The 24,986-nt window shown below is 49.9% G+C and overlaps 8 protein-coding genes across 8 annotated transcripts; 6 read left to right on the forward strand and 2 right to left on the reverse strand.

Moving 5' to 3' along the window:
• Positions 1-4: 4 nt before the first annotated feature.
• Positions 5-1,369, reverse strand: PFICI_15318 (uncharacterized protein; the record flags this gene model as incomplete). Its single annotated transcript, XM_007843899.1, has 1 exon — positions 5-1,369. One exon carries the CDS (start codon positions 1,367-1,369, stop codon positions 5-7), a length of 1,365 nt encoding a protein of 454 aa, XP_007842090.1.
• Positions 1,370-1,987: 618 nt separating this feature from the next.
• Positions 1,988-4,005, forward strand: PFICI_15319 (uncharacterized protein; the record flags this gene model as incomplete). The annotated part of the gene is made up of 6 exons (XM_007843900.1): positions 1,988-2,039; positions 2,102-2,238; positions 2,289-2,544; positions 2,706-2,920; positions 2,977-3,727; positions 3,785-4,005. The coding sequence occupies 6 exons, from the start codon at positions 1,988-1,990 to the stop codon at positions 4,003-4,005; spliced, it is 1,632 nt and encodes a 543-aa protein (XP_007842091.1).
• A 1,222-nt stretch (positions 4,006-5,227) lies between these two features.
• PFICI_15320 (Histidinol dehydrogenase 1) lies at positions 5,228-6,655 on the forward strand (the record flags this gene model as incomplete). Its single annotated transcript, XM_007843901.1, has 3 exons — positions 5,228-5,586; positions 5,643-6,342; positions 6,404-6,655. 3 exons carry the CDS (start codon positions 5,228-5,230, stop codon positions 6,653-6,655), a joined length of 1,311 nt encoding a protein of 436 aa, XP_007842092.1.
• Positions 6,656-6,801: 146 nt separating this feature from the next.
• On the reverse strand, positions 6,802-10,468 carry PFICI_15321 (uncharacterized protein; the record flags this gene model as incomplete). Its single annotated transcript, XM_007843902.1, has 13 exons — positions 6,802-6,901; positions 6,953-7,098; positions 7,178-7,276; positions 7,337-7,424; positions 7,476-7,584; positions 7,637-7,746; positions 7,808-8,465; positions 8,562-9,219; positions 9,283-9,397; positions 9,446-9,542; positions 9,613-9,676; positions 9,817-10,156; positions 10,302-10,468. The coding sequence occupies 13 exons, from the start codon at positions 10,466-10,468 to the stop codon at positions 6,802-6,804; spliced, it is 2,751 nt and encodes a 916-aa protein (XP_007842093.1).
• A 1,275-nt stretch (positions 10,469-11,743) lies between these two features.
• Positions 11,744-12,751, forward strand: PFICI_15322 (uncharacterized protein; the record flags this gene model as incomplete). The annotated part of the gene is made up of 1 exon (XM_007843903.1): positions 11,744-12,751. One exon carries the CDS (start codon positions 11,744-11,746, stop codon positions 12,749-12,751), a length of 1,008 nt encoding a protein of 335 aa, XP_007842094.1.
• A 997-nt stretch (positions 12,752-13,748) lies between these two features.
• Positions 13,749-15,743, forward strand: PFICI_15323 (uncharacterized protein; the record flags this gene model as incomplete). Its single annotated transcript, XM_007843904.1, has 1 exon — positions 13,749-15,743. One exon carries the CDS (start codon positions 13,749-13,751, stop codon positions 15,741-15,743), a length of 1,995 nt encoding a protein of 664 aa, XP_007842095.1.
• A 2,684-nt stretch (positions 15,744-18,427) lies between these two features.
• Positions 18,428-19,583, forward strand: PFICI_15324 (Fructose-bisphosphate aldolase; the record flags this gene model as incomplete). Its single annotated transcript, XM_007843905.1, has 2 exons — positions 18,428-18,949; positions 19,005-19,583. The coding sequence occupies 2 exons, from the start codon at positions 18,428-18,430 to the stop codon at positions 19,581-19,583; spliced, it is 1,101 nt and encodes a 366-aa protein (XP_007842096.1).
• Positions 19,584-21,503: 1,920 nt separating this feature from the next.
• Positions 21,504-24,899, forward strand: PFICI_15325 (beta-galactosidase A; the record flags this gene model as incomplete). Its single annotated transcript, XM_007843906.1, has 8 exons — positions 21,504-21,632; positions 21,697-21,773; positions 21,845-22,031; positions 22,086-22,201; positions 22,251-23,015; positions 23,075-23,266; positions 23,316-23,530; positions 23,584-24,899. 8 exons carry the CDS (start codon positions 21,504-21,506, stop codon positions 24,897-24,899), a joined length of 2,997 nt encoding a protein of 998 aa, XP_007842097.1.
• Between the last annotated feature and the right edge of the window lie 87 nt (positions 24,900-24,986).

Here is a 24,986-nt window from a genome sequence, read left to right on the forward strand (position 1 = left end):
TGACTCAGTTCTTCTCAATTGAACCATTGTACTCGAGATATCCATAGCGACCGGCCGGAATGTGCAACTCTCTAGCCTCCAGGACCCCTTTCTCACGCACGACCTCGACAGTGCGCTGGTATTCCCTCTCCGCATAGCTTTCGGCGTCAAAGTTGAGCAACCATTCCTCCCGCCTCAATCGAAAGCTTTCAGGATCCTTTTTGGCGGCGCCGAAATCAGCCTTGTGCCAGATGTCCCTTGTCTGCTCGCCAGTCTTTTGCGCGCTCTTGACGCGCTCATACCTCAGTGCCTCAAAGACTTCCACTGCTTCACTGACACGACCTCTTCCCGCCTGTTTGAGACAAACGGCAATCGTTGCCCCGTCCTCCATTGCTTGGCTGGCGCCTTGAATACTTGTTGGCAGAAAAGGGTGAGCGGCGTCGCCTATCAGAGCAATGCGCCGTTTCGGGGAGATCCAGGTTGTGAGGGGATCCCGATACACGAGCTTCCAGTCTATCAAGGGCTCTGGTGTGCGATCGAGGATGCGTTGAATATTAGGCTCCCAACCTTCCAATACCTTGCGGGCATCCGACAATGGTGCCTCCCACTGCCAGGACTCGCCAATGTCTTTGTCATCTTTGTGCGTGCAAACCCAGCTTATGTCCTCGCCATTCTTGAGCGTTGCAGCGATGAAGTGCACATCTGGGCCAAGCCATGCGACATGCCTGTCTCCATTCTTTACCAGCCAATCCAGCTCAGGGTCCTGCGCTACCGTGTCTTTGGTTGAGAACCAGGAGCGGTACACGGCGTATCCGGAAGGCTTGGGAGCATCTTCGTAGCCAAGTACCGTGGTACGCCCTTTGGACCGAACGCCCTCGGCTGCCAAAACCACGTCGCCAGAGATCTTCTCGCCGCCTTCGAGCACTACTCCAGCCTCATTGTCATCCTCGAAATAGTCCACTACTGTAGCGCCCAGACGAACGTCGATACCACAGTGCTCAACGGCGTGCTGGAAAACAATTTGATGGAACTCGCCGCGATGACCATCAAATCTGAGACCCCAATTTGTTTCCTCTTCAGTCCAAACCTGGTGGTACAGTGTATCGCCCTTGAAAGACTTGATGGTGAGCCCTGGTGGCCTTAGGGAGATGGGGTCAAGCTTCTGCGCGACCCCTGGCCAACGGTCGAAGATTCTTGACGAGTTGGGCGCAAAGGATATAATGTCACCCAATGGCTTCAAGGACGGGAACTTTTCCACCACGATTGGCGTATGACCATGCCGATGGCATTCGATTGCCGCGGTAAGACCTGCGAAGCCGGCACCCACGATGACAACGCGGATCCCGGTCTTCGTTGGAGGGTCGTGGGGTTGGTGGCCGTTGGTGGTCATGGTCTAGTCTAAAATCTTTCTGGTTTCTATCGGGGTTGTGTCTGACAATTTGTGAGAAAACAATCTGAGGCTGATTTATACTTTGTGCCAAGGGATTATACTTCTAGTCTCTCAGCTGTTTTGAAGAGCCAGGCTATCAACAACCGAGACCTTGCTACTGATATAGAGTCACGCAAAGGTTTTTGGCAAGAGTAAGACCTCGTGGCAATCTCAACCAACTCTCCAATAGTAAACACGGCATTGAAGAAAAACCGAAATCAGATTAACCACGGCTCTCGTATGTTAGCTGACATTCCCCGCATTCCATCTCCACCGGCAATTGAAGAATTGGAGGCTCAACGTTGCTTGTTCATTTCTTTGTCATGCGGGGAAAACATTGATCGTTCAGCTTGGCGTCTGTATACGTTGCAGAACCAGGGCACCCGGTCACATTGCCAAATGTAAAGGGTTTAGGCTTTATTACGTCCATCCAGGGTCTGTTGGTTGACACGTCCGGATACATCAACTTATAAAAGCGGATTTCTCAGTTGGCCATGGCAGACGAGACTCTGCTGTCAGTCCATAGCCACTGGCATCAACTTGCAGTAAACACTCGTGTCTTGGAAGTGCACCGCAGCTATGCCTTGGGGACTACTTGAAGACAATCGCATGGAACATGTCCCCGGGACTGGTAGGTTTCTCACAGTCTCAATCAGTCCATCGCAAGTTACCTGTTGACATTGCGCAATCTAGTGTTTCTTGCGGATCAGTCCGACGTTCCCCACGAGTACGACGATGTTCCTCGCGAAGTCCTCAAGCACGGTACGGGAAAGTATTCCGACATCATTCTCGTACCCCAACCCTCCGACTCACCCAATGATCCACTGAATGTGAGTCTCCCCGCAGCTCGACGCACGTCGCTGGAGCTCACAAGCGATAGTGGCCCACATGGAAGAAGGATGCAATCCTCGTCATAGTTGGTCTCTCGGCCGCCATTGTCGGGGCGTACGGCCCAATGCTCTCGCCCGGATTCGTTGAAATCTCGGCCGATCTGGGTATCACGGTCAATACCTTGTCGCAGGCCACGGCATGGGTCATTCTGCTCATTGGCATCTCGCTGTTCTTGTTCAACCCAATGGCCAAAAAGATCGGAAGGCGACCAGTCTATGTCATTTGCAGTATTATCATGTTTACAGGTATGCACTTACTGATATATTTTCTTCGGTTGGCATGCCTTTAGAAGCTTAGAACAAGCTTCTGTCTGTTTTCCAATGCGTGTCAATTCTGTCTTACCTTTGGTTTGGCTGGCTCCTGTACGATCCGAAATCAGCAATTACTGATAACTTTCGTTGAATAGGCAGCATCTGGGGCGCACTTGCCAAGGATTACAATAGCTTTCTTGGAAGTCGCATCTGGAGTGGTCTGGGCATGGCGCCGTACGAGGTTCTCGTGCAGTGCACCATCGCTGACTTGTACTTCATCCACCAACGTGCAACAAGGATTGCTGTCTGGAACATGTTTTTGTTAACTGGAATATCTGGGGGCAGCCTTATATCTGGCTTTATCATTCAAGTAAGTAACTACAGCCAGATGCGAAATGTGGTGTCTTTATCACTCACATGGTGTAGAACCAAGGCTGGCAGTGGACATTCATCTGGTGCGCCATACTATTCGGCTTGCTGCTTCCACTTGTGTTTTTGTTCGTCCCCGAGACTGCATACAATCGCAACTCAGTTGGCCAGAAACTCGTGACTGCAACCCTTGACAAAGAGACAACTGCGGTCGTCCAGGAGAAGAAGAAAGCCGAGATCGAGCACAGAGAGTCTGGTGACACTGTAGAGAAGAGGAGGTCGTTTGTGAGCACACTACGACTTTGGGGCGAAACCTATACCTCGACTCCTGTGTGGAAAATCTTCCTTCGCCCCCTCATCATCTTCTGGTATCCTGCCGTCTTTTGGGCGTTCCTCCTATACGGCGCTACACTGACTTGGATCGTTGTCTTCAGTGTTGTGAATGCAACCATCTTCACCGCACCGCCCTACAACTTTTCCGTGTCGCAGACTGGTCTGATCTCGCTATCGCCCTTCCTATTGACCATCATTGGTGAGCTCATCTCCGGGCCACTTAATGACTATGTGTGCCTTTGGCTCGCCAAGAAGAATCGTGGCATTTATGAGCCCGAGTTCCGTCTCCCTACGATTATCATCCCTATGATCATTGGCATTGCTGGGTTTTACGGGTTTGGAGCCACGGTGCACTACCAGACCCATTGGACCGGACCGGTTCTGTGCTTTGGATTAGCCAATATGAGCCTCGCAATCGGCAATGCATGTGTGTTTGGATACGTGATAGATGCTCACAAGGAATTAAGTGAGGAGGGTAAGTCATCATCTTGCAACTCGCGAGCTTTTGGGCTTTGTACTGACCGCACCATAGCATTCGTGGCCATCAATGCACGCAATTTCTTGACCTTTGGCCTGACATATTTTGTTAATGACTGGCTGGAGAAGGACGGTGTCTTGACCGTGTTCAACGTACTCGGAAGCATCTTTGTCGCAGTGAATCTTCTTACAATTCCACTCTGGATCTACGGGAAGAGGATCAGGGGATTCATCGCTCGCAGCAAGACTCTTGACAAATTCATGCATGAGGACTAAGAGATAGGAAGTGACCAGGCAGCATTGGCCTTGATAGGATTGAGTACTCAAAATGCGCAGTGAAGAATCAAGTTCTCTCTTCCATTCGGCACTGGTGATCAACAATGTATTGACGCCGAGTGAGCACATGGTTGGCAATAACCGGACGACGATGGGTGTAGACGAAAAGCAGAGTGGGCCGCTCGAGTGTGGACGGAGAATGTGGGGGATATTGGTGCTGAATCTGCCCGTGTTGGCGCCTCTATTTCGCAATCCAGAAGCTATAACAAGGAAGTATCCACTGACTAGACTCGGCATCAAGTCCGTCGTTAGTGTGGGACTTGGATTAGGTACTACCTACTACACTTACCAAGCAGAAGTTTATGCATAACAAATATATATATATAAAGAAATTCTTCTAAAACTAATTCCATTTTTGAAGAAGAAAAATAAAAAGAAAGAGAAAGAGAACGAGAATTTATAATAATGGTAACACATGATATGATATCAGTGCGCAGGCATTTGCTCCTTTAATGCACAAACCCATTATACATGGGTTAGTTAACTCCAAGCTGCCACTTATTTCATTCCATGTTTGTGATACGCACTCCTCGATTCTGAAGCAATAAATTTGAGGCAAATTAAACTACAAATCATCTGCCACATTACTCAAGCAAATAAAACCACGGCGACCATAAGAGTAGAGGTAAATTGTAACAGTCTCGTAGATTCCGGCAGCCAGATTGATTCGTTGGAAGTTAGCATTCATTCGAGAAAGCCGTCAGAAACGACCGGCAACTAGCGGCAAGCGGGCGGCTGCATGATCTCTATGATTACTTGGCTGCCTTCGGAGAGAACACCGAGCTCTAGGGACTCACACATGTGGTCTTTTCATGCAAAAAAGACATCTTGTCCCTGATTCTTTCCGCGATTCGGCGAGCTTTGTCTATGCCATAGCCGTCAATCGTGAGTAAAACTACTGGAAGTGGGCGGAGTTCACCCGGCGGGCCAGACCGTTGTGCGCTACCCCACCCACAGCGCACCGGTTCTCCCATACAGAAGACTATTCGCGTGTCCCCCACATTCCGCACAGCACGGGACGAGCGTATAGAGATGTAATGATGAAGATGGTTGCTAAAATGAAATGTATAAATGCGAGCTGGCTATTTGTTGAAATAAAGAGGTGATTTGAGGAAGCAACAGCTAAAATAACTCTAGCTCTCTCTCAAAGAAATCCAAAACCATGGTCGCCCGGCACTTGAAGACGGCCGCCTCAGAGGCCAACACCACTATTGACAAGAAAGTTTCAGATATTGTGCAGGGCGTGATAGCAGACATCAAGGCGAACGGCGATCAGGCAGTCCGATCTTACTCGGAAAAGTTTGACAAATGGAGTCCCGAGGCATTCAAGCTGTCGCAGGCCCAGATCGACGATATCATCAGCAAGGTGCCAGCTCAAACCATTGCCGACATCAAAGAAGCACAAAAGAATGTCCGCACATTTGCTGAAGCTCAAAGGGCAAGCATAACGGATTTTGAAATCGAGATTCAGCCGGGTGTCTTCCTGGGGCACCGCTCCAATCCCATCAATGTCGCTGGCGCGTTAGTGGACACTCTTAACATAATCATCAATCTGAATACTCGCTGACACGGCCCAGATACATACCAGGTGGAAGATATCCTCTCCTGGCCTCAGCACACATGACCATTCTCACTGCCAAGGTGGCTGGTGTCAAGCATGTAATTGCATGCACTCCGCCCATCGCCGGCCAGATTCCACACGCCACTGTCGCAGCTGCCCACTTTGCCGGTGCCGACGAGATCTTCCTCCTCGGTGGCACTCAAGCCATTGCCGCCATGGCTCTAGGCACAGAAACGATACGCAAAGTCGACTTCATTGCAGGCCCGGGAAACGCCTTTGTGGCCGAGGCCAAGCGGCAGTTGTTCGGAGAGATTGGTATCGACCTGCTCGCTGGCCCGACCGAGGTCTTGATCGTGGCAGATGACCATGCCGACCCTTTCACCATTGCCACGGACCTTTTGTCTCAGGCCGAGCACGGCCCAGACTCGCCGGCGGTGCTCATTACCACCAGCGAGTCCGTTGGCCGAGAATCGATACGCTACGTCGACGAGATCCTAAAAAAGATGCCAACTGCAGAGCTGGCCGGCACCTCGTGGCGAGAGTTTGGTGAAGTCATTGTTGTCGATTCTCTGGATGAGGCCTACGAACTGGCAGATGTCTATTCGAGCGAGCATGTCCAGATTTTTACTCAGCAGCCCAGAGAAGCCCTGGAAAAGATGCGAAACTATGGTGCGCTCTTCCTGGGCGAGAAGACGTGCGTGAGCTATGGCGACAAGGTGAGTCTTATGTCTTTTCCATCATAAATCATCGGTCATAACTAACCGTCTACTCGAATAGTGTATCGGAACGAATCACGTCCTCCCTACACGAGGAGCAGGACGTTACACTGGTGGACTATGGGTAGGGAAATACCTCAAGACGCAGACATACCAAGAAGTTGTGGATCCGAAAGCTTCTGGAGAAATTGGCAGGTTGTGTGGCAGGTGTGCCAGAGCAGAGAATTTTGAGGGCCACGCCAGGTCGGGAGATCTCCGCGCCCACAAGTATCTCAGTGATGCACATGACTGGATCACTGAAGCGAAAGTCTGATAAACGGGACAATATTCACGCACTCAATTAGAAGTTAATCTCAATAAATCATATGCAGTGTCTCTCATTGGTTTTGCAAACGTTCAATCTGGTGAGGCAGATATGTCAAGACATTGCCCGCGCAAATTAGGATAAAAAATCAGCGGTTATGCGCCAGCAAGGAATGTAATATCGGGCGTGGCGAAAATGTCCCAATCCTCGGCGACAGTCCGGTCCCCGAATGGTCTTAACGCAGCCAGCCTGAACCTGATTCAATGTGTCAGTAATGAAAATATGAGAAGTATCACCTAGACGTACTTGTAAGATCCGGGTTGCGCTTGTGTACCATTGGCGTATCTGCCAAGCCAGTAGTAAATTCCTTGAGTATCTCTGGGAACCGCATAGAGTGGGAACGAGAAAATATCATCCTCGCTGTTTGTAGCAGGATCAAACCATGAGGAAGCCTAAGAAGTTGGATTGTGTCAGCTCTTCTACCCTATGGAATCCCAGAAAACTCATGAATAACATCACTTTGAGACTCACATCAGTTCCATTCCAGCTTGTGGCCGAGCCAACAAAGTGATTTTGGCCGGGGACTGGTGGGTACGCCCAGTCCGACTCGATGTAGTCGCCGTCGAATATCTGGAAGCGGTGTCAATGGTTGGCTAGTCTACTCGGGCAGAGGGTATCATCAAAACTCACATCCCAGCGCAGTTCTTCTGAGCCCCAAACCAACATGGAAAAGAGCTTGGGGAAATCTTGTGAGGAATACGACAGATTGAATGTGAAGCTATGGTCTGTAAATAAAGGAAGTTCCAGTCATATAGGAGGGCCCACGTACTTTGACTTGACATCTATTTTGGTATTGTATATACCTGAGGTCATGTAGGGATACAACTTTCCATAGTCGAAGACGTGGGAAATCTCGCTCTTCAGGTCAGACCCGACACCTGTTGGCATGTAAGTTATCTTGCTGGATATGTACACATCTCCTCTGCTTACCAAAGTACGGGACGCCGAGCTCTTCCCCATTATTCCCGCTAACGAGCACCTTGCCGCTATACACGGGTATGTTGGAGCTGTTTAATCCCTGAGGCTGAGTGAATGTGAATCTGATTATCACTGTTAGCGATCTCGCCATATAGACCATGGAAATAATTACAGCGAACTTACTCAGCCGTCGCCGTATCACCCGGACCAATGGTCAAGGCCTGTGGCAGAATGACATCTGGTATCATCTCTTCAGGAGTAACATAGGCGTATAGCTCAAAACCTGGGACGGCGTATTCCGTGCTTCCAGGTGGAAGGGGAGTCCAAGACTCGTAGCCACCTGCCGGCTGCAGGGAGAACTCATAGGTGACAGCCTCACTGCCAGTATTGGTGATATCCACCGAGTGCGTGCCCACGAAGTGGGCCGTATCGTTGAGCTCAAACTTGCGTCCCTCGAAACTCAACTCTGTAGTGTAATTAAATAGCTTGGTGGCATCAATGAAACCAGCGCCAACCTGAGTCGTGGGCGCAAAGAAGCCATAGTCGGTGGCGCTCGTAGACCAATCGGCCCATGCAACGGCGTGCGCTGTGGACATGAGACGTGCATGGAGACGTTTTGCCCAGGTGGGATCATTCGCGTTCGCCGCTCGACCACCGAACTTTCCGACATAAAGAGCAGCGACACCGGCAACATATGGTGTAGCCATACTCGTTCCACTGAGGACTTGGTAAGCGTCTGTTGGATATGTACTCAGAATCTTGCTTCCAGGCGCAGCAATATCCGGCTTTAGTGCTAAATCGAAAGTGCTTCCCCAGCTGCTGTAAAGTGCTGGACGTCCACCTGTTGCCTTGTTAGTCGACTGCGGTCTCATCGATCGGACACCAACAATTGAGTTGGCCGTTCAAGTATCGATATTTGGACATGGCATTCACTTACCGCCGGCATCAAAAAGTCCTACATAGTGACCAGACGTCACATTAAAGGAAGCCGTCACATTGCCACCTTCGATGATGGTGTTTACGATAGCCTCTCCGGCTCTCGCCTCAATCGCTTGGGTAAGACCAACAGTTGCACCAGTGACTGGTGTCTGGAAAGGCCCGTCATCCTCGTAAAACAGAATATACTGCGGGGAAAACGGGCTAATGTTGTCTTGTTTTGTCCTTAGTGAACAACCACCGTACCGAATAAGAACAATGGTTCCGGTCATATTGGCTGTGTCGGCAGGCAGAGGAGAGCACGCATCAGCCTCCACTGACGCGTTCAAAGTCACTGGTACAATCGGCCAGTCTACCACGGTACTCGGAAAAGATGCTGAACCACCGTAGTAGGCCAGCGAGGTTTGGTTAGATTCGCCATCGAGAATGAAATTGGCGGTGAACTCCTGCCCCGGAAACTCATCAGGCTCGGATGCGGCGATTGTGAGTACATGAGCGCCGGATGCGCCATTACTCATGTCAAAGGCTCCGTCTTGGCCATCATTACCAGCGGCAATGGTGACAACGACACCTTGATCCACCATTCTAGAAGCGACAACGGCCCAAGCATTGCTGGTGAAGCCGCTCTTCTCGCCTAGACTCGCGGAAATGATGTCTGCCTATTTCATATCGGATCAATCCTGCAGCTCATTTTGGATAGACTGATGACAGTCAAGACTTACCCCAGAGTCGAAGGCTTTCAGAAAGCCGTCAATGACCGTCTCTTCATTGGAATAGCCACTCGAGGTAAAGACCTTGAAGGACAGAATCTTTGCTCCGGGAGCGACTCCAACAAACCTGCCAAGTTAGTATATTTTGGTTTCATACCAGATTGGTTTGACGTACTGGTCACTCTTGCCGGCTACGATTCCGGCAACGTGAGTTCCATGACCAAAATGGTCCATAGGATCATTGTCAGGCTCCGGGGCTGTGTTCGGCCAGTCTGTCCGCGGATTGTAGTTCTTAGCTTCTCTCCAGGGTTTTTCCATCTTTTTTTCAGAGTTTTGACTAACCTCCATCGCCTACCAGATCATATCCACCAATAACAGTATAGTTGTCGCCGATACCACCACCCAGCTGAATACAAAGCTTTAGCGTTGGTCATGAAAGCCATTGAGAGTTCAGATAGGATGTAGAGCAAGGTGTTAATGGAGCATTCGAAAATGCAATCGAAGGAACACTTGATTTGAAAAAAGAGGAAAACGGGAGACTCTTACAGCTGGGTGCGTGTATTGAACACCACTGTCAACTATGGCGACTGTAGCGCCCTCTCCGATTATACCAGCGGCATGGAGCTGCTCAACTCCGGTCAAACCATGAACAGAATAGTTTGAGGCCGCGGCATCGTCGCTATATGACTCTCCCTCGATTGTCGGGAAGAGTCGCACCGGAGTCGATTTGAAGACGGTAGCCACGACACCACCGTCATCTTCATTGTCGTCAAGCGCGGCGGTGATGGACGCAGCGTCGCAAGCGTGGTCGCACTCGACGCTGACGGCTGGGAAAATATCATGATCGAATGTTTTCACAATTCGCAATCCGTCGATGGTAGCGACTCTTGTCAATTAATATGTTAGCCTCTTCAATGGAAAGACGTGATCAAATTGCTACCATGTATAATTGGGACAGATTAAAGGGTATGACAAGCATATGCGACTTGCATTGCATGAGAATAAAAACACCTTTCAGGATGTATACTTACTTTTCTGCCACACGAGTGCCTTGGTCGCGTGACTTCAATTCAACAATGTATCTCCGTGGCGTCGCATCGCTCGAAACTGTGCCGTTTTCTGACTGACGTGCAGATAGATGCTGTGCTGTGGCGTGCCCAGCAATGGCTAGTGCCACTGAGATGCAGGTCGCGCGCATTTTGTCGCGATGTACAGACTATGCAGCTTTGAGGCTATCCCAAACTCTGTCAGCATCACTTCCTCCTCAGTGGTGAAGAGGGGATTTGTCTATTATAATACTTGATTCAAATCATCTCTAAGCGCTCAAATATTCCCTTAAAGAACGATTCTGGCAATCATGCGATGCTTGCCAATAACAGCGGCAGGTTTGCTCGTATCCAGCGGATCTGTCCGTGTCAACCCCTGCTTTGCTTGGATGTAGCCCTGGCCCCCGGCAACGATTTGCTTGCCGACAGGCCCAAAATGCTTGCAATGCTACCATTTTGGGTAGGAGAAATGACAGATACGAGGCCACGAAGCTTGGCATCCATAACGCAGAGCACGCCATGATGTTTACGCCAACTTCTTTAAGAATCAACTCCTAGTTTTAAGAGGGAGTTGTAGAAATTGTATAGTATGACTGTTCCTGTTCCTATGCCGTGGTCTCCATATAGTTTGGCTCATTTCTTGTTGTCCCCTGTGTTGAATACGAGTTCGCTTCGGCTCACGAGTTGCATACTGTTGATTGAGATGATATCAATACGACTACTACACTCATTGGTGCAAAGATATGGCTTTGGTTGGCTGTACATCCCATCTAGGTCGAGAGCAATTGTCAAGGGTCATACCTCGAACTTTATCGTGCCATCATCCATGGCGACGCTTCAAAGAGAATCTCCGTACTTGTCATAGTCTGGGCGTTCATACACTCGCCAAAGTATGTGAGGAGATTGTGGTTCAACGCGTTCGGAAAGCATGCGCGCACTTGAACATCCGTATGGATTTAGATTTATTTTTGGCCTTGGCTCGAAGATCTGGATTCTGAAATTGTCATGCTGTGAGACTGCATTCCATTGGGTGTATAGAGTTGTCACTGGGATCAACAATTCCGCCAACGGGAACAGTATACTATTTCTTGTTAGACCGAGCACAGATTATTAAAGTTTTAGGACAAAAGACTCCATCCGTATCCTGCTATAGATTCTCCCCGTATACTCTGCCGATCTGAATCACACAATTCACTATTATCAGTATCTGCATATTTCCCAGGCTTGTTCTGCTTAGTTGCATACTTCCCGGACGCGCATTTCGCTTGACTCCACCTTTCGTGCGATTCCTTTTCAATGCGCTACAAAATACCCCAACCAAGTAACCCAGCCTATCTGCCATTGGACTTTGCACGCAGCTGTGATGTCTCGTCGTACTGCATTGGACCTATCAGGACTTATAAACAATCGTCCACCTTGTGTTTGAGATGGACTCCCAGATTTCCCGGCTCCCTTTGGAGCTCATTCTGAATGTGATGACATGCTATCTCCCATCCAATCCGACGACTCTAATCCCCGCCTCTCACCAAGCGACGCAGCTGCTGCTTAGCTTCAGCCTAGTCAATCACGCATCACACGATTTTGCGGTCCGCAGGATGCAGCAGCACTGCATCGTCCTTGATAGCGATGATAGACTTCGCCGTTTTTTGCTCTGCTTGGAGTCATCTCGTGAGTCCAAGCTTGCCGTACCATCAGTGTTCCACAATATCCACGCCATGTATTTGGCGCCGTTTGGCTCCGTCATGGACAACTTGCCCGTTGCTGCTTGGGTTCGAGACCTGTTTGGCTACACGAGCAATACCCTAAAGAAATTGATCGTGGACATGCCATTTGACAGTCTGCCACCTTGGATTGATCACCTAAATGTCGGCCCCGTGTTGCTGGAGGGGTTTGAAAGATTGGAAAACTTGGAGGAGTTTGTCTGCACCCGGAATGCCGCTCGCCTCAGCATCCGTGACGAGGGAGGGGAGCCAAAGTCTATATTGTACAGATGGCCGAAGCTCCAACGGCTGGCGCTCAACAGGCCGTCGTGCGACGTGGACTTTTGGGAGAACTTGGCGGACCTTTCACACTTACATCACGTCGTTCTAACGGGAGCCATTGGCAACATTCGTCAGAGCCTGGACTTTAGGGAAGTGTACCTACGACGTGCGAGGACACAAACTGCCCTTACAATTGTGCTAGCAGAGGTCAGAGAACACACAGTGGTGCTGAAGCCACGTCCGAGGCGCGAGATCGATGACCACGAGAATGATCGACTGCGACTGGTGGCTTTTAAAATAGGAATACCGGAGAGAAAGACATTTTTGGATTCAAACTCAGAATGGTTGATGGGAACAGCGCTTGCTGGTGAGCTCTGGGATGATAGAGGGCAGCAAATCGTTGACGTGCCTCAACTTGCAGTGCCGCATCCACAGGTGGCTGAGTTGGAATGATGCGTAGCTCATATAGACTTGATATGTAGTTATTGTTGTTGTCGTCTGCCGCCCTATTACTCCTCGAGCAAGCTGTCCTAGCGATAAAAACTATTCATGATAATGTATTGATGTAAAGAAAGGCCGCAAAACAGAGCTGACTGAAGTATAATATACGCAATTACATCCTGGAGCTGCTATAGCACAAGGCATCAATCATGGCAAGGAAACGTCTGATTTGAACCCTGTCTTGTTTCCAGGCCCATGGCTCACTTAACTTTGTGGGGTAAAACTGTGCCAAATGTGGTTCACCCGAGCCCGAAAAACGGGTCGCAAGGGAAATCAACCGCCAAATCCACTGCAGATCACGCAACAGTCATTATTACAGCGATAACCGAGGACTGGGGTGACGAGATTGGAAATGAGGTGCGCAGTTTTCATCCGAAGAAGCTGCTGAAAAACATCTCAAAAGCCACTGATTGCCCAGTCTCCAAGGTCTCAGCAGCCGGCCTTTCAAACATGGAGCACGATTGATCGCCGTGCAAGGCCTAAGATCAAGGCGCATGTACTGCATGAATCGACGACTGTGACGGAAGGTGATGCCAAGCAAACGGCAGTAACAAAATCCCACGTTTTCCTCTCTCCCTTGGTGATAAGCCGTCTTTATTAGCTCGCCTTCTGTATGCGCTACATTTCTCCGCGAGCTGACCTGGGTCATTATTAGTCTACCTAGGCAGGCTCTTTATTAGGGAGATTGTGCCTTTCGCAAATTTCACCATCGGCGCCCATCCCTGTCGCTCATCTTCGCCTACTCTCCACTACCAAAGTCTTCGGGGCAGAACGGGAAAATGCAGCTTCGAACTCAGCAACCCCGACAGATATCACTCCCTCAACCGTAAATACTTGCTGCCTGCCTGAAGCCTGAAGCCTGCAGCCATTGCAGCCGCCGCCGTTAGAGTAACGAGCAAGCTCATCCGTTGCCTTGCCCCAACGGTTAACGAGCCAGCCCACGGCCACCATGCCAGAGAAGCCGCTCACCGTCGCTACCTATGCGGCCGGCGCATCTCTGGCGGCCATCACGCTGGTCTACGTCTTTGCCCCGACCTACTTCATCGACAGCGACTCGAATTCTGCCCGGAAGAAGGGCGTTGTCGGCCTGAGCAATCCTGCCAACGATTGTTTCATCAACTCCGTTCTGCAGGCGCTCGCCGGCCTGACCGACCTCCGCGTCTACCTGATTCGCGAAACGCACCGGAGACATATCGACGAGCGCTGGGTCTATCACGAGCCCGTGTCGGATCCGCATCGCAAGGATGACCCCACATGGAAGATTGAGGGTCTTCAGACTGGCATTGTTACCGAAGGCCTCAAGGCAATTCTCGACGCCCTGAACGAGCGGCCCATTTACAAGAAGACCATTTCCGCCACCAATTTCGTCAAGGTGCTCGAGGTTGCCTTTAAGCAGCGCATCAGCAGGCAACAGCAGGATGCTCAAGAATTTCTTCAAGTCGTTGCCGAGAGGCTATGTGATGAATACCACGCTGGTAAAAGGGCGAGACAGCATGCTCGGCGGAAAGGTGAAGCCGGATTAGAAGCTGGCGCAGCTGCCCCGATAGACACCACAGCAGTGGACAAGCGACTTGCAAGCCTCAAACTAGGCAAGGATTTCGATAAGGGCGAAGCTACTCAGGATTCCGAGCCGACGTTATCCAGGGCACAGACCGAGGACGACGCAGAATTGGAACTCGAGGACGAGGAGGGCTTCCCCATGGAAGGCAAATACGAAAGTCAGGTCGAGTGCCAGACATGTCACTTCAAGCCCCGGCCGACTGAGAGCACATTCTGTACCCTCACGCTGAGCGTTCCACAAGCAAGTTCCACTTCGTTGAATGCCTGCTTGGATGGCCAGTTCAAGACGGAGTACATTGATGATTTCAAATGTGAAAAATGCCGCCTGATTCATGCCAAGGAGATATTACAGGCCGAGCTGGCAAGCTCTACATCGGAAGACTTCAAAGCAAAAGCGACAGAGGACATCGAGAAACTCCAGCACGCGATTGACACGAATCCCGAGGAGCCACCAGCAGATGTAGTACTGCCAGACACTAAATTCGCGCCGAAGCGCAGAATCGCAAGACACACCCGTTTAACCAGCTTTCCCAAGGTTCTGGCCATCCATTTGTCACGTTCCATCTACGATGCTAGTATGTCGACCAAGAACTCAGCCAAAGTGTCGTTCCCTGAGTTGCTACCAATGGGTGGGCTTCGGAATCAGAAAAGGTACAAACTTCTAGCGACGGTCACACATAAAGGCAACCACCATAGTGGGCATTATGAGTCGTTTCGCCGGCAAAATCTAGCTATGCCCTTCTTGACACCGCACCCCTTTCAACAATCGGTTGCATTTGCCAAATCCGCACAGCCAAGCCCTGCACCGTCGCCCGCAGCTGTAACTCCTCAAGTACGCGCTCTACCGAAACCTATTGAGGGCAGTCCTGCAACGTCGACGCCTGACCTTTTGTCCCCAAATTCGGGATCTGGGTCGCCCAATCCGTCGCTCGTCGATCTTCCCCAACCATCTGTCGATAACATCCCTCGCTCATCACCCAGCACCAATGGACGCTCCTCGTCGCATCACACCCCTGCAAGCGGTTCCAAAGAGCGTGATTCGGATAATGTCAGCTTGAAATCTGTTGCCGCATCGGCCAAGTCAACTCTGTCCAGAATATCGCTATCGGCAAGAAATAGTCGCTCGGGAAGCCCTGCTGGCAAACGCTCTACCAATGGCACGGTAAACCTACCGAATGGAATACCCGTTGTATCTGCCACGGGTGAGATTTCCGAGGGTCCTCCCCGACCGCGCAAGAGACGACAGCCAGAGCGATGGTGGCGCATCAGCGATGAAAAGGTCAAGGAAGCCAAGACGAGCGATGTTCTCGGAATGCAGAGGGAAGTTTATCTCTTGTTCTATGAGCTGGAGGGGCGTGCCGATCCAGCATCAAGCGAATCTTAGGATGAATTCGCGTTGCTAAGAACCACGACAAAAACGGCGGACAGGACGCGGCATAGACCTGACTCGAGTGGAGATGACCAGTCAGTCGGAGGTGAGGTTGCTGGAGAGAACTTGGATAATAGTAGCCTTTATTGGGGGCTGCAAGTTGTTCTGGGCAACTGGTGGTGGATTTTGCGTGGCCGCAGTTTGAGAGCCTGGCGATGGCTCAAGCGGCTGCTCCAAAACAGGCTGAAGGACTTTATGGGGTTCAATGCCGACTTGTCCCTATACTCGAGTGCATCCCAAGTGGATCACAAGAATGAGAACTCCGCATTGGATATCGTGGCTCGAAACAAACCGACTAGTGTGATCGATGATCTGGGGAGAGGGGCAAACCAGGAACCGACAGCAACTTGTCGTGTCACTTGTGGGCTATTTGAGCCCCATTCGTAAGGTTACTGACAGCATGTCTTATGTAACTCGAATGGTCAGCAAGGGGCTGACTCTTCTGCCAGATGACGGCGTTATTGTTGGTTTGTATCTAGCATCGGAACTCAGCTACATTCGTGGAGCATTGTTTGGGCGCCTTGCAGATTATTTTCCCGTACAATCTTATGATTGTTCATTCTGCGGCCAAGGCCCTACTAACCGCGAGTTTCTCTTACATTGAGATGCTTAAAGCATGAAATGTAAATATTGTGGCATCGGCACACTTTTGTGCCTGATTAGATAGTCACTTACTGTACAAATACCACGAGCTGAACTCAGTAAAAAACGCGTGCCAATCTTTTGCCAACTCATCCATTTTTATCTGAATGGACCGTTTAATAAAGATATGGCAGAGGAAGTGCATACATATTTCCACGAATGTCGTGGTGGGCATTCTCTTGACGAGGACTCCACTGGGCACCTCAGGTCCGAGGTTATTTTCACGGGAAATGGACGGAAATTTCGCAGGGTGTGCCGGGTGACTCCAATTCACTGAGTAGGTAGGTTGGCGTACATTGTCCACGGTCGATCGAGATTGACGCTCGTTGCCAAGAGACAGAAAAAATACATATATAACAGCCATTCAATATCTTCATTATTCACAGCCACGGCCTCACTTGAAGGATGAATTATTAGATGGCCGCGTGTCTGAGATCAGACTGAGACGCTGATAACCTCTTTGGACGAAAAACAACATAAATAGAGACCATAAAGCCTTCCACAATGCAAACGTTCTTGCTCTGCCCTTCACCTGTCCCAATCCCCGATCGGTCTGAAAGCATGGGTTTTATTATCGTGACCGGCATCATATGATCACAATGGTAGGAAACCCTTCCGCATGTTCCCGTACCTGGGGAACAATCCCGCACCACATCGGCGGGTCACGGAAGGACGAGGGGAAGCTTTCTCGGTACCCGAGAGCAACGATGACGATTTAAGAACGGGCTCAACCCCACCTTGGGGGGAGATCTAGCTGTTTGACGTCCTTCTGAACAAAGCAGCACATCATCGAGACAGAAAAGACGATTGCAATTCATTCCCAACAGAACATTTCTCCTGAAGATTACAGATTTCAATCTGAACACAGTTTCCTGTCGGCCAAGAGAAAATCTCGCGCGCCGCAATCGGTGTAAGTAACCTTGCCATGAGCTTCTTTTACTTTCGTTGCTATTTCCTTTTACCCCGCCATTGCCCAGAAAAAAACACACGGACAGCCCAAAGGACCTACTAGTCAGCAGCCCACTCTGGATATACTCAGCAGCGAATAGACTGAGGACTCTCACCGTGGTAAAAGGAGAACTAAAAGAGTACGACCGAATGCGCAATTGGATGCAGTCGAATGAGAAGCACATAATTATATCCATATCTACAGCTTGCTAGGTTTCTGCCGGCTCCGGCAGTGACTGAACAGCAATTTGGTAGGCTATAATGGGCAATTAGTTCTGTTGAAGGTCGGCCAAAAAGCTCAAGCTCAGAGCTGTAAGCTGAGAAGCTACAATTCAGCAGCTCAGAGTTCTTTTTTGCTTGCTCAACAAAACAACCAGACACGGCACAGAAAATTTTAAGAGTTAGAGACACACACAAAAGTTCTTGAGTCGGCACTCGGAGGCGGACGATCGAATGCACCAATGGAGCGGCATTTATTTCACGTTTCGGCCGTCATTGGATCGGGCGGCTTTCCATACTCCTGCGTCCTAGGCAAGGCGGGAGCCGCCTCGTCCCATAATTCCAGCGTCACAGTCTCGACACTTGACGGTGATACCATAGGCCGGCTGGACCAAGCAGTGGACCGGCTTTGCGTTCAGGACCGTCACTTATCCACACCAACGTAATACGAAGCTTGTCGAAGGGCCTTGGGTATCCCCACCATATTCGGCCCTGCCCAGAGGCTGCGGCGTCTCCTGTTGTCCTTAGCCTAGCCCATCTATCGATAGTGGGCTATGACATACCCTGGGAGGGACAGAAAACCCCTCCATTTGCTCCTGCTCTGCTTGCTCGACTCATTGTGTTTTCTGCTGCAATAAAACCCCGCCATCAAGAGCTAACCTTCTTCTTCTCTTTCAAACTTTACAGATCACATTATACCCCCTACAAACAACAAACCAAGCGATACGAGCCTTTTGAGTTCCTTTTTTTGGTAGACTCAATTCATCGCCTACGACCTTACGAGACCTTCCTACACCTCAATACATTTAAAAAGAAATATCATCAACAAAATGGGTGCTCAAGACGTTCTGTCCCGGAAGTCCGGTGTCATCGTCGGTGACGATGTCCTGGCCCTCTTCGAGTACGCTCGCAAGAACCAGTTCGCCATCCCCGCCATCAACGTGACCACGTCGTCCACCGTTATTGCCTCCCTCGAGGCCGCCCGCGACGCCAAGTCGCCCATCATCCTGCAGACCTCGCAAGGTGGTGCTGCCTACTTCGCCGGTAAGGGCGTTGACAACAAGGACCAGTCCGCCTCCATCCAGGGCTCTGTTGCCGCTGCCCACTACATCCGTGCCATTGCCCCGGCATACGGCATCCCCGTCGTCCTGCACACCGACCACTGCGCCAAGAAGCTGCTGCCCTGGTTGGACGGCATGCTCGACGCCGATGAGAAGTACTTCAAGGAGCACGGCGAGCCCCTGTTCTCCTCCCACATGATCGATCTCTCTGAGGAGCCCGTCGACTACAACGTCGAGACCACCGCCAAGTACCTGAAGCGTGCTGCTCCCATGAAGCAGTGGCTGGAGATGGTAAGACTTCTACACGCAAAATCAGTCGTGAGATATCTGACTAACACATTTACAGGAGATTGGTATCACCGGTGGTGAGGAGGATGGTGTCAACAACGAGGACGTTGACAACAACTCCCTGTACACTCAGCCCGAGGATATCTGGAACATCTACAACACCCTCTCCCCCATCTCCCCCTTCTTCTCCATCGCTGCCGGTTTCGGTAACGTTCACGGTGTCTACAAGCCTGGCAACGTCAAGCTGCACCCCGAGCTTCTCGGCAAGCACCAGGCCTACGTTGCTGAGCAGCTGGCCAAGAAGGGCGAGAAGGGCATCAACGAGAAGAAGCCCGTCTTCTTCGTCTTCCACGGTGGCTCCGGCTCCGAGAAGCACGAGTACCTCGACGCCATCAGCCACGGTGTCGTCAAGGTCAACATGGACACTGACATGCAGTTCGCCTACACCGAGGGTATCCGCGACTACATGGTTGGCAAGCACGAGTACCTCAAGACCGCTATCGGCAACCCCGACGGTGCTGACAAGCCCAACAAGAAGTTCTTCGACCCCCGTGTCTGGGTTCGCGAGGGTGAGAAGACCATGTCCAAGCGTGTTGCTATTGCCCTCAAGGACTTCAACACTGCTGGCACTTTGTAAATGCTTTCATAATTGCGAATGGAGTTGTGGTAAAAGGGTAGCCTCAAAAGATGGGCATTGATTTCATGTGCCGGTATATGGCATTGGTCAGGCACAGGACTCCTAGGAGTTGAGAGTACGAATTGAATGACAAACAAATTGACACTCATAATATGCCTCAACATTGTTGCCAATTGAATATGACGTGTGTGTTCTGCTATAAATCAACAAGTTATATTGGCACATAAAAAAGCGCAATTGTGGGGTTCAATGTCATGGAACTGATGCATAGCAGAATTAGTGCATGGGGTTTGTAATAGGGTCGCATTGCATAAAACTGCCTTGTGGCTGCCAGCAAAGCCCATGAGTTTGGCAATGAAAACAGAATTTCATACTGTAATATGATCCTTTTATTGTGATTAGGTGCTGGGCCAAATCATTAATATCCAATATATGCTTCGCCTGGGTCGCTCTAATGACTCTGGGAACACTTTTCTCTGTAACCGTAGCTATCATACAGGAATGCATCGCCAAACAGACCGATATGCTGTTTCCCCCTCCCGACACAGCTAGGACGCTTGAAGCATTGATTCGCGCCTCCCTCAGCTCCCACACTCGAGGAGGGCATGTGCTGTTGTGCATCTCCCACACGGCCTGCGAGAAAGACAGTAACGCCCATGTTGTTGCTGAGTACTGGGTGGCAGCTATGGGTTGTCGGGAACACATGTTGACGACCGCAAGATTAACATGAGGGCTTGGACAAGCGTACGGTACATAACATTATACTTGGGACCGTTGAGATTTCATGATTAGATGGGTCATCTTTTTAAGATGGCCACAACCCCGGAGAGAATGTGTCAGAAGCTACAATTCTTATGATGCATGCTTACAAGAACAAAGCCTCGAGACGAGCCGAGATATTCGGGAAAGTCGATCTAAAGCCGCCCGAAACTCCTAAAAGAAACTTATAGCAGCAGTTCCTATCTATGGCATACTCGGCATTGGAGAAAGAATTGACATGAGAATTGACATGACTGCTTCTCATTGAGAGCAAACAAACCTCATATAACATTATTGGAAGCAACCATCTCCTAACAGGAAGCGTTCACGCGCAAAATAAGATTGCAAAGACCGTTGGAAAGTTTGTTGTGTATTTATACAAGGTAAATCATATCAATCCATTAATTGTTGATACGCACAAAGTGGCTATGAAGTATGGTAGCCTCCGGGGCACACAACTGGAAGCCACAAGAAATGCACCTAGTTCACACATAATTTTATGGATGAGAACGATCTTCAATTGCATTTGCATCCTTTGTACAGCATACACCATACCCATAAATTTGCAGGGACCGTTTTGATTTGCAATGGACAAGCTCAACGTCGCAATTTTCCATCAGCCGAGCGTGCGAGTCAGCCTGGTCGGATCGAGTCAACCAACGCCGGGTATGATGGCAACCTTGCAACAGGCTTGGCCATTCAATTGGTGCACTTATTTCCTTCCAATTGAAAAGACCCAAAACTTTCAAACAGTCCCCTCTTTTCTATTGCTACCAACAGTATCCCGATCAAGGGACCGCTGTTAAAAGCATAAAAGGTAGGCTTGGGGTGCATTCCGGTGCTGTTTAACCCCAGCAATGCAATGTTTAGTGTCGTCATTATACTGCTTCCACCGGTGGTAACGGTAATGTAACCTTGCCTAACCGAGCGGGGTCCAGCCAAGCGGGAGGCAGTAACACGAGAAGCCGAATGCATTGTGAATATGCGCCTATAGGTCAATCCGCGAAAGGCGGTTCGAGCAACTGGTTGGTAACTTAAAAAGGCTTCGACTTCTCTTAAAACCCAAGAGCTGAGGGAACTAGCAAGCTCCCAACTCAGGGCAGTACTCACCTCCGCAGATTGTAATCTTTTGTGACATGAGCTTGGAACATTAAAGTAAACATGTATACAAGAGTATTCCATCTCAGCTTCTTCATATGGAGCTGCCTGAGCTTTGTGGCTTTCACGGTGGGCAGCTTTCAACAAAATCTCAAAGTCCGACCGTACGCTAGAGATCCTCTCCAAGATGTTGTACGTGTACCTTGCGAATATACCATCTACTCCTTACGGTCAACTGTCAACTAAACCTATTCAGGTGACTTGGGACGAGCATTCCATCTTCGTCAATGGGGAACGGGTCTTGTTCTTTAGCGGAGAATTTCATGCATTCAGGTTCGTGATGGGGATGCCGACATGAGAAAGGCTCTTAAAGTTTTTGGTTATTCATACTCACTCCAATCCAGACTACCTGTGCCGAGCTTATGGCTGGATATTCTGCAAAAGATCCGCTCCTTAGGGTTTACCGGTGTCTCCTTTTATGTAGACTGGGCCTTGCTGGAAGGTAAGCCCGGCGAGTACTCGGCAGAAGGCGTCTTTGCACTCGAGCCACTATTTGAAGCCGCATCCAAGGCTGGCATTTATCTATTAGCTGTGAGTCTTGCTTTACAACATGGAATCAGTGGTACCAATGCTAACTTCCCGTAGCGTCCTGGTCCGTACATCAACGCTGAGGTATCCGGCGGAGGGTACCCTGGATGGCTACAACGCGTAGAAGGCTATCTCCGAACCAATGCAACAGATTACCTGGCCACGACAGAGAAGTTAGAAGATCATCCAAAAATATAAAGTGGCTTTGCTAACGTATGCCAGTTACATGACCTCTGTTTTGAAGAGTATATCCAATGCGCAAATTACCAATGGAGGGCCTGTGATCCTCGTACAGCCCGAGAATGAGTACAGCCAAGCTGTCTCTGGAATCCCATTCCCCAATGCCGACTACATGGAATACGTCGAAGATCAATTTCGTAAGAATGGTATCGTCGTACCACTAATCAGTAACGATGCTTCACCATACGGACACAACGCGCCCGGGCAACCCGCACCAGTCGATATTTACGGACATGATGGCTATCCATTGGGCTTTGACTGCAGTAACCCCTCGCGATGGACCAGCTTCAATACTAATTTCCGCACCTTGCACCTGGAACAATCCCCATCAACTCCATATTCAATCGTCGAGTTCCAAGGCGGCGCTTTCGATCCTTGGGGAGGTGTGGGCTTCGATAAATGCCTTTCCCTGGTGAATTATGAATTCGAGAGAGTATATTACAAGAACAACTACGGCTTTGGGGTCACCATCTATAATCTTTACATGATTTTCGGTGGTTCCAACTGGGGTAACCTTGGTCATCCTGGGGGTTATACCTCTTATGACTACGGAGCTACGATTGCTGAAGATAGGAGCGTTGCTCGAGAGAAGTACAGCGAGATGAAGCTTCAAGCCAACTTTCTCGTCGCGTCTCCGGCCTACCTCACCGTCACGCCAGGTACACCGAGTACCACTCAGTACACCACATCTTCAGATGTGTATGTCACTCCGCTGAAGAGTAATGAGACACAATTCTATGTCGTCAGGTATAGTTACCCATAGAATAATTAGTGAATACTTGCTGACAATTTAACACTACCATCAGACATAGCCTCTTCAATTCGACAGAAGCTACAACCTACAAGTTGAGACTCGATGGGAGCAGCTCAGGAAATATCACAGTACCCCAGCTTGGCGGTAGTCTCACACTCAACGGCCGTGATTCGAAAATCCATGTCTCAGACTATGATCTTGGCGGAACGACGCTGCTTTATTCAACAGCTGAAATCTTCACATGGTATGTAATACGATTTATGCTTAAAATGACATTAATTAAAACATAGTAGGCAAAAGTACGGGAATGGTACAGTGCTCGTGGTTTATGGAGGCCCTGGAGAACAGCACGAGCTGGCAGTTTCTCAAATCGGAATAAGCAGCTCCGAAATCAACGCTTCATTAGACGTGCTGGTGAACAGCACTGAAACAAGCGTGATTGTGAACTGGCTTACAAGTGCCACGGCTCAATATGTCACTATTGGAGACCTGCAAGTCTATATTGTTGGTAGGTGCTTGAGCCATGCCTTGGTAGGAGAATATTGTACTAAAGCACAATAGATCGTAACACAGCATACAACTTTTGGGTAATCCCAAGTGGGAACTCTCTATACACCAACACCGAGGATGTCAATATTGTCGCCAAGTCCGGATATCTTCTTCGAACGGCCAATGTTACAGAGACATCACTCGATATTACGGGAGATCTGAATGCAACTAGTCCTCTGTGGATTGTTGGTGGTGCTCCCAAGAACTTGAAGACTCTTACTTTTAATGGACAAGAGGTTGAGTTCTCCGTTGACGAGAATGGGGCAATATCATCCAACCTTACCTACATCGCGCCCGAATTTGCCGTCCCTACCCTCAAAGACCTGCAATGGTACTACATCGATTCTTTACCAGAAATCCAAGGCGACTACGACGATGACGCCTGGACATTGGCATCATTCGCGACCACGAACAACACGAGCCGCGCTCTCACCACTCCGACCAGTCTCTATGCTAGTGATTATGGCTATCATGCTGGAAGTCTCATCTATCGTGGCAAATTTACCGCCAAGGGGAATGAGACCACATTCAAGGTGGAAACCCAGGGTGGAACAGCTTACGGGGCGTCCATCTTTCTTGATAGCAGTTTCCTCGGCAGCACGGTGGGAAACAAGTCGGCAGCGTCCGCCAATGCAACCTTCGCACTGCCGCAGCTGGGAGCTGATGAGGTACACACCTTTACGATCCTCATTGATCACATGGGTTTGGATGAGGAGTGGACTGTGGGCTCCAACACCATGAGATCACCCCGAGGTGTGCTTAACTATGACTTGGCCGGACACGACCAGAGCGATGTTACCTGGAAACTCACAGGCAACCTGGGAGGCGAGGATTATGTCGACCATGTTAGAGGTCCTCTCAATGAGGGAGCTCTTTATGCAGAGAGGCAGGGCTACCATTTACCCAGCCCACCGGTCGAAACATGGACCAAGGGTCTAAGCCCAATTGACGGAATCTCTTCTGCTGGCGTGGGCTTCTTTACCACGTCCGTTGATCTTGATTTCCCAAGCGGCTACGATATTCCGCTCTCTATTCGCCTCCCAGCCATCAACTTTACGTCAACCATACGTGTTCAGCTCTATGTGAACGGCTGGCAGTTTGGCAAGTACGTGTCAAACATTGGACCGCAGACGCAATATCCCGTCCCCGAGGGTATTTGGAACTACAATGGCCAGAATTGGCTGGCTGTTAGTTTATGGGCACTCGAAGCCGCAGGTGGAAGTATTGCTAGCATTGAGCTCGTGGCGAGTGAAGCTGTCCAGTCGGGACGGGAGCAGGTCCAGGTGGTTGAGTCACCCGCATGGAGTCAGAGAGCGGAGGCATATTGAAGTTTCGTAGAGTGGTGATTATAATTGCGTATCTAGGGTATCCTGAAATTTGAAAATCTTGGTAGCTGACCTTTTGGTCCATACACC

The sequence above is a fragment of the Pestalotiopsis fici genome (genome assembly GCF_000516985.1).
Source record: "Pestalotiopsis fici W106-1 unplaced genomic scaffold PFICI_Scf_17, whole genome shotgun sequence".
Taxonomy (NCBI): Eukaryota; Fungi; Ascomycota; class Sordariomycetes; order Amphisphaeriales; family Sporocadaceae; genus Pestalotiopsis; species Pestalotiopsis fici.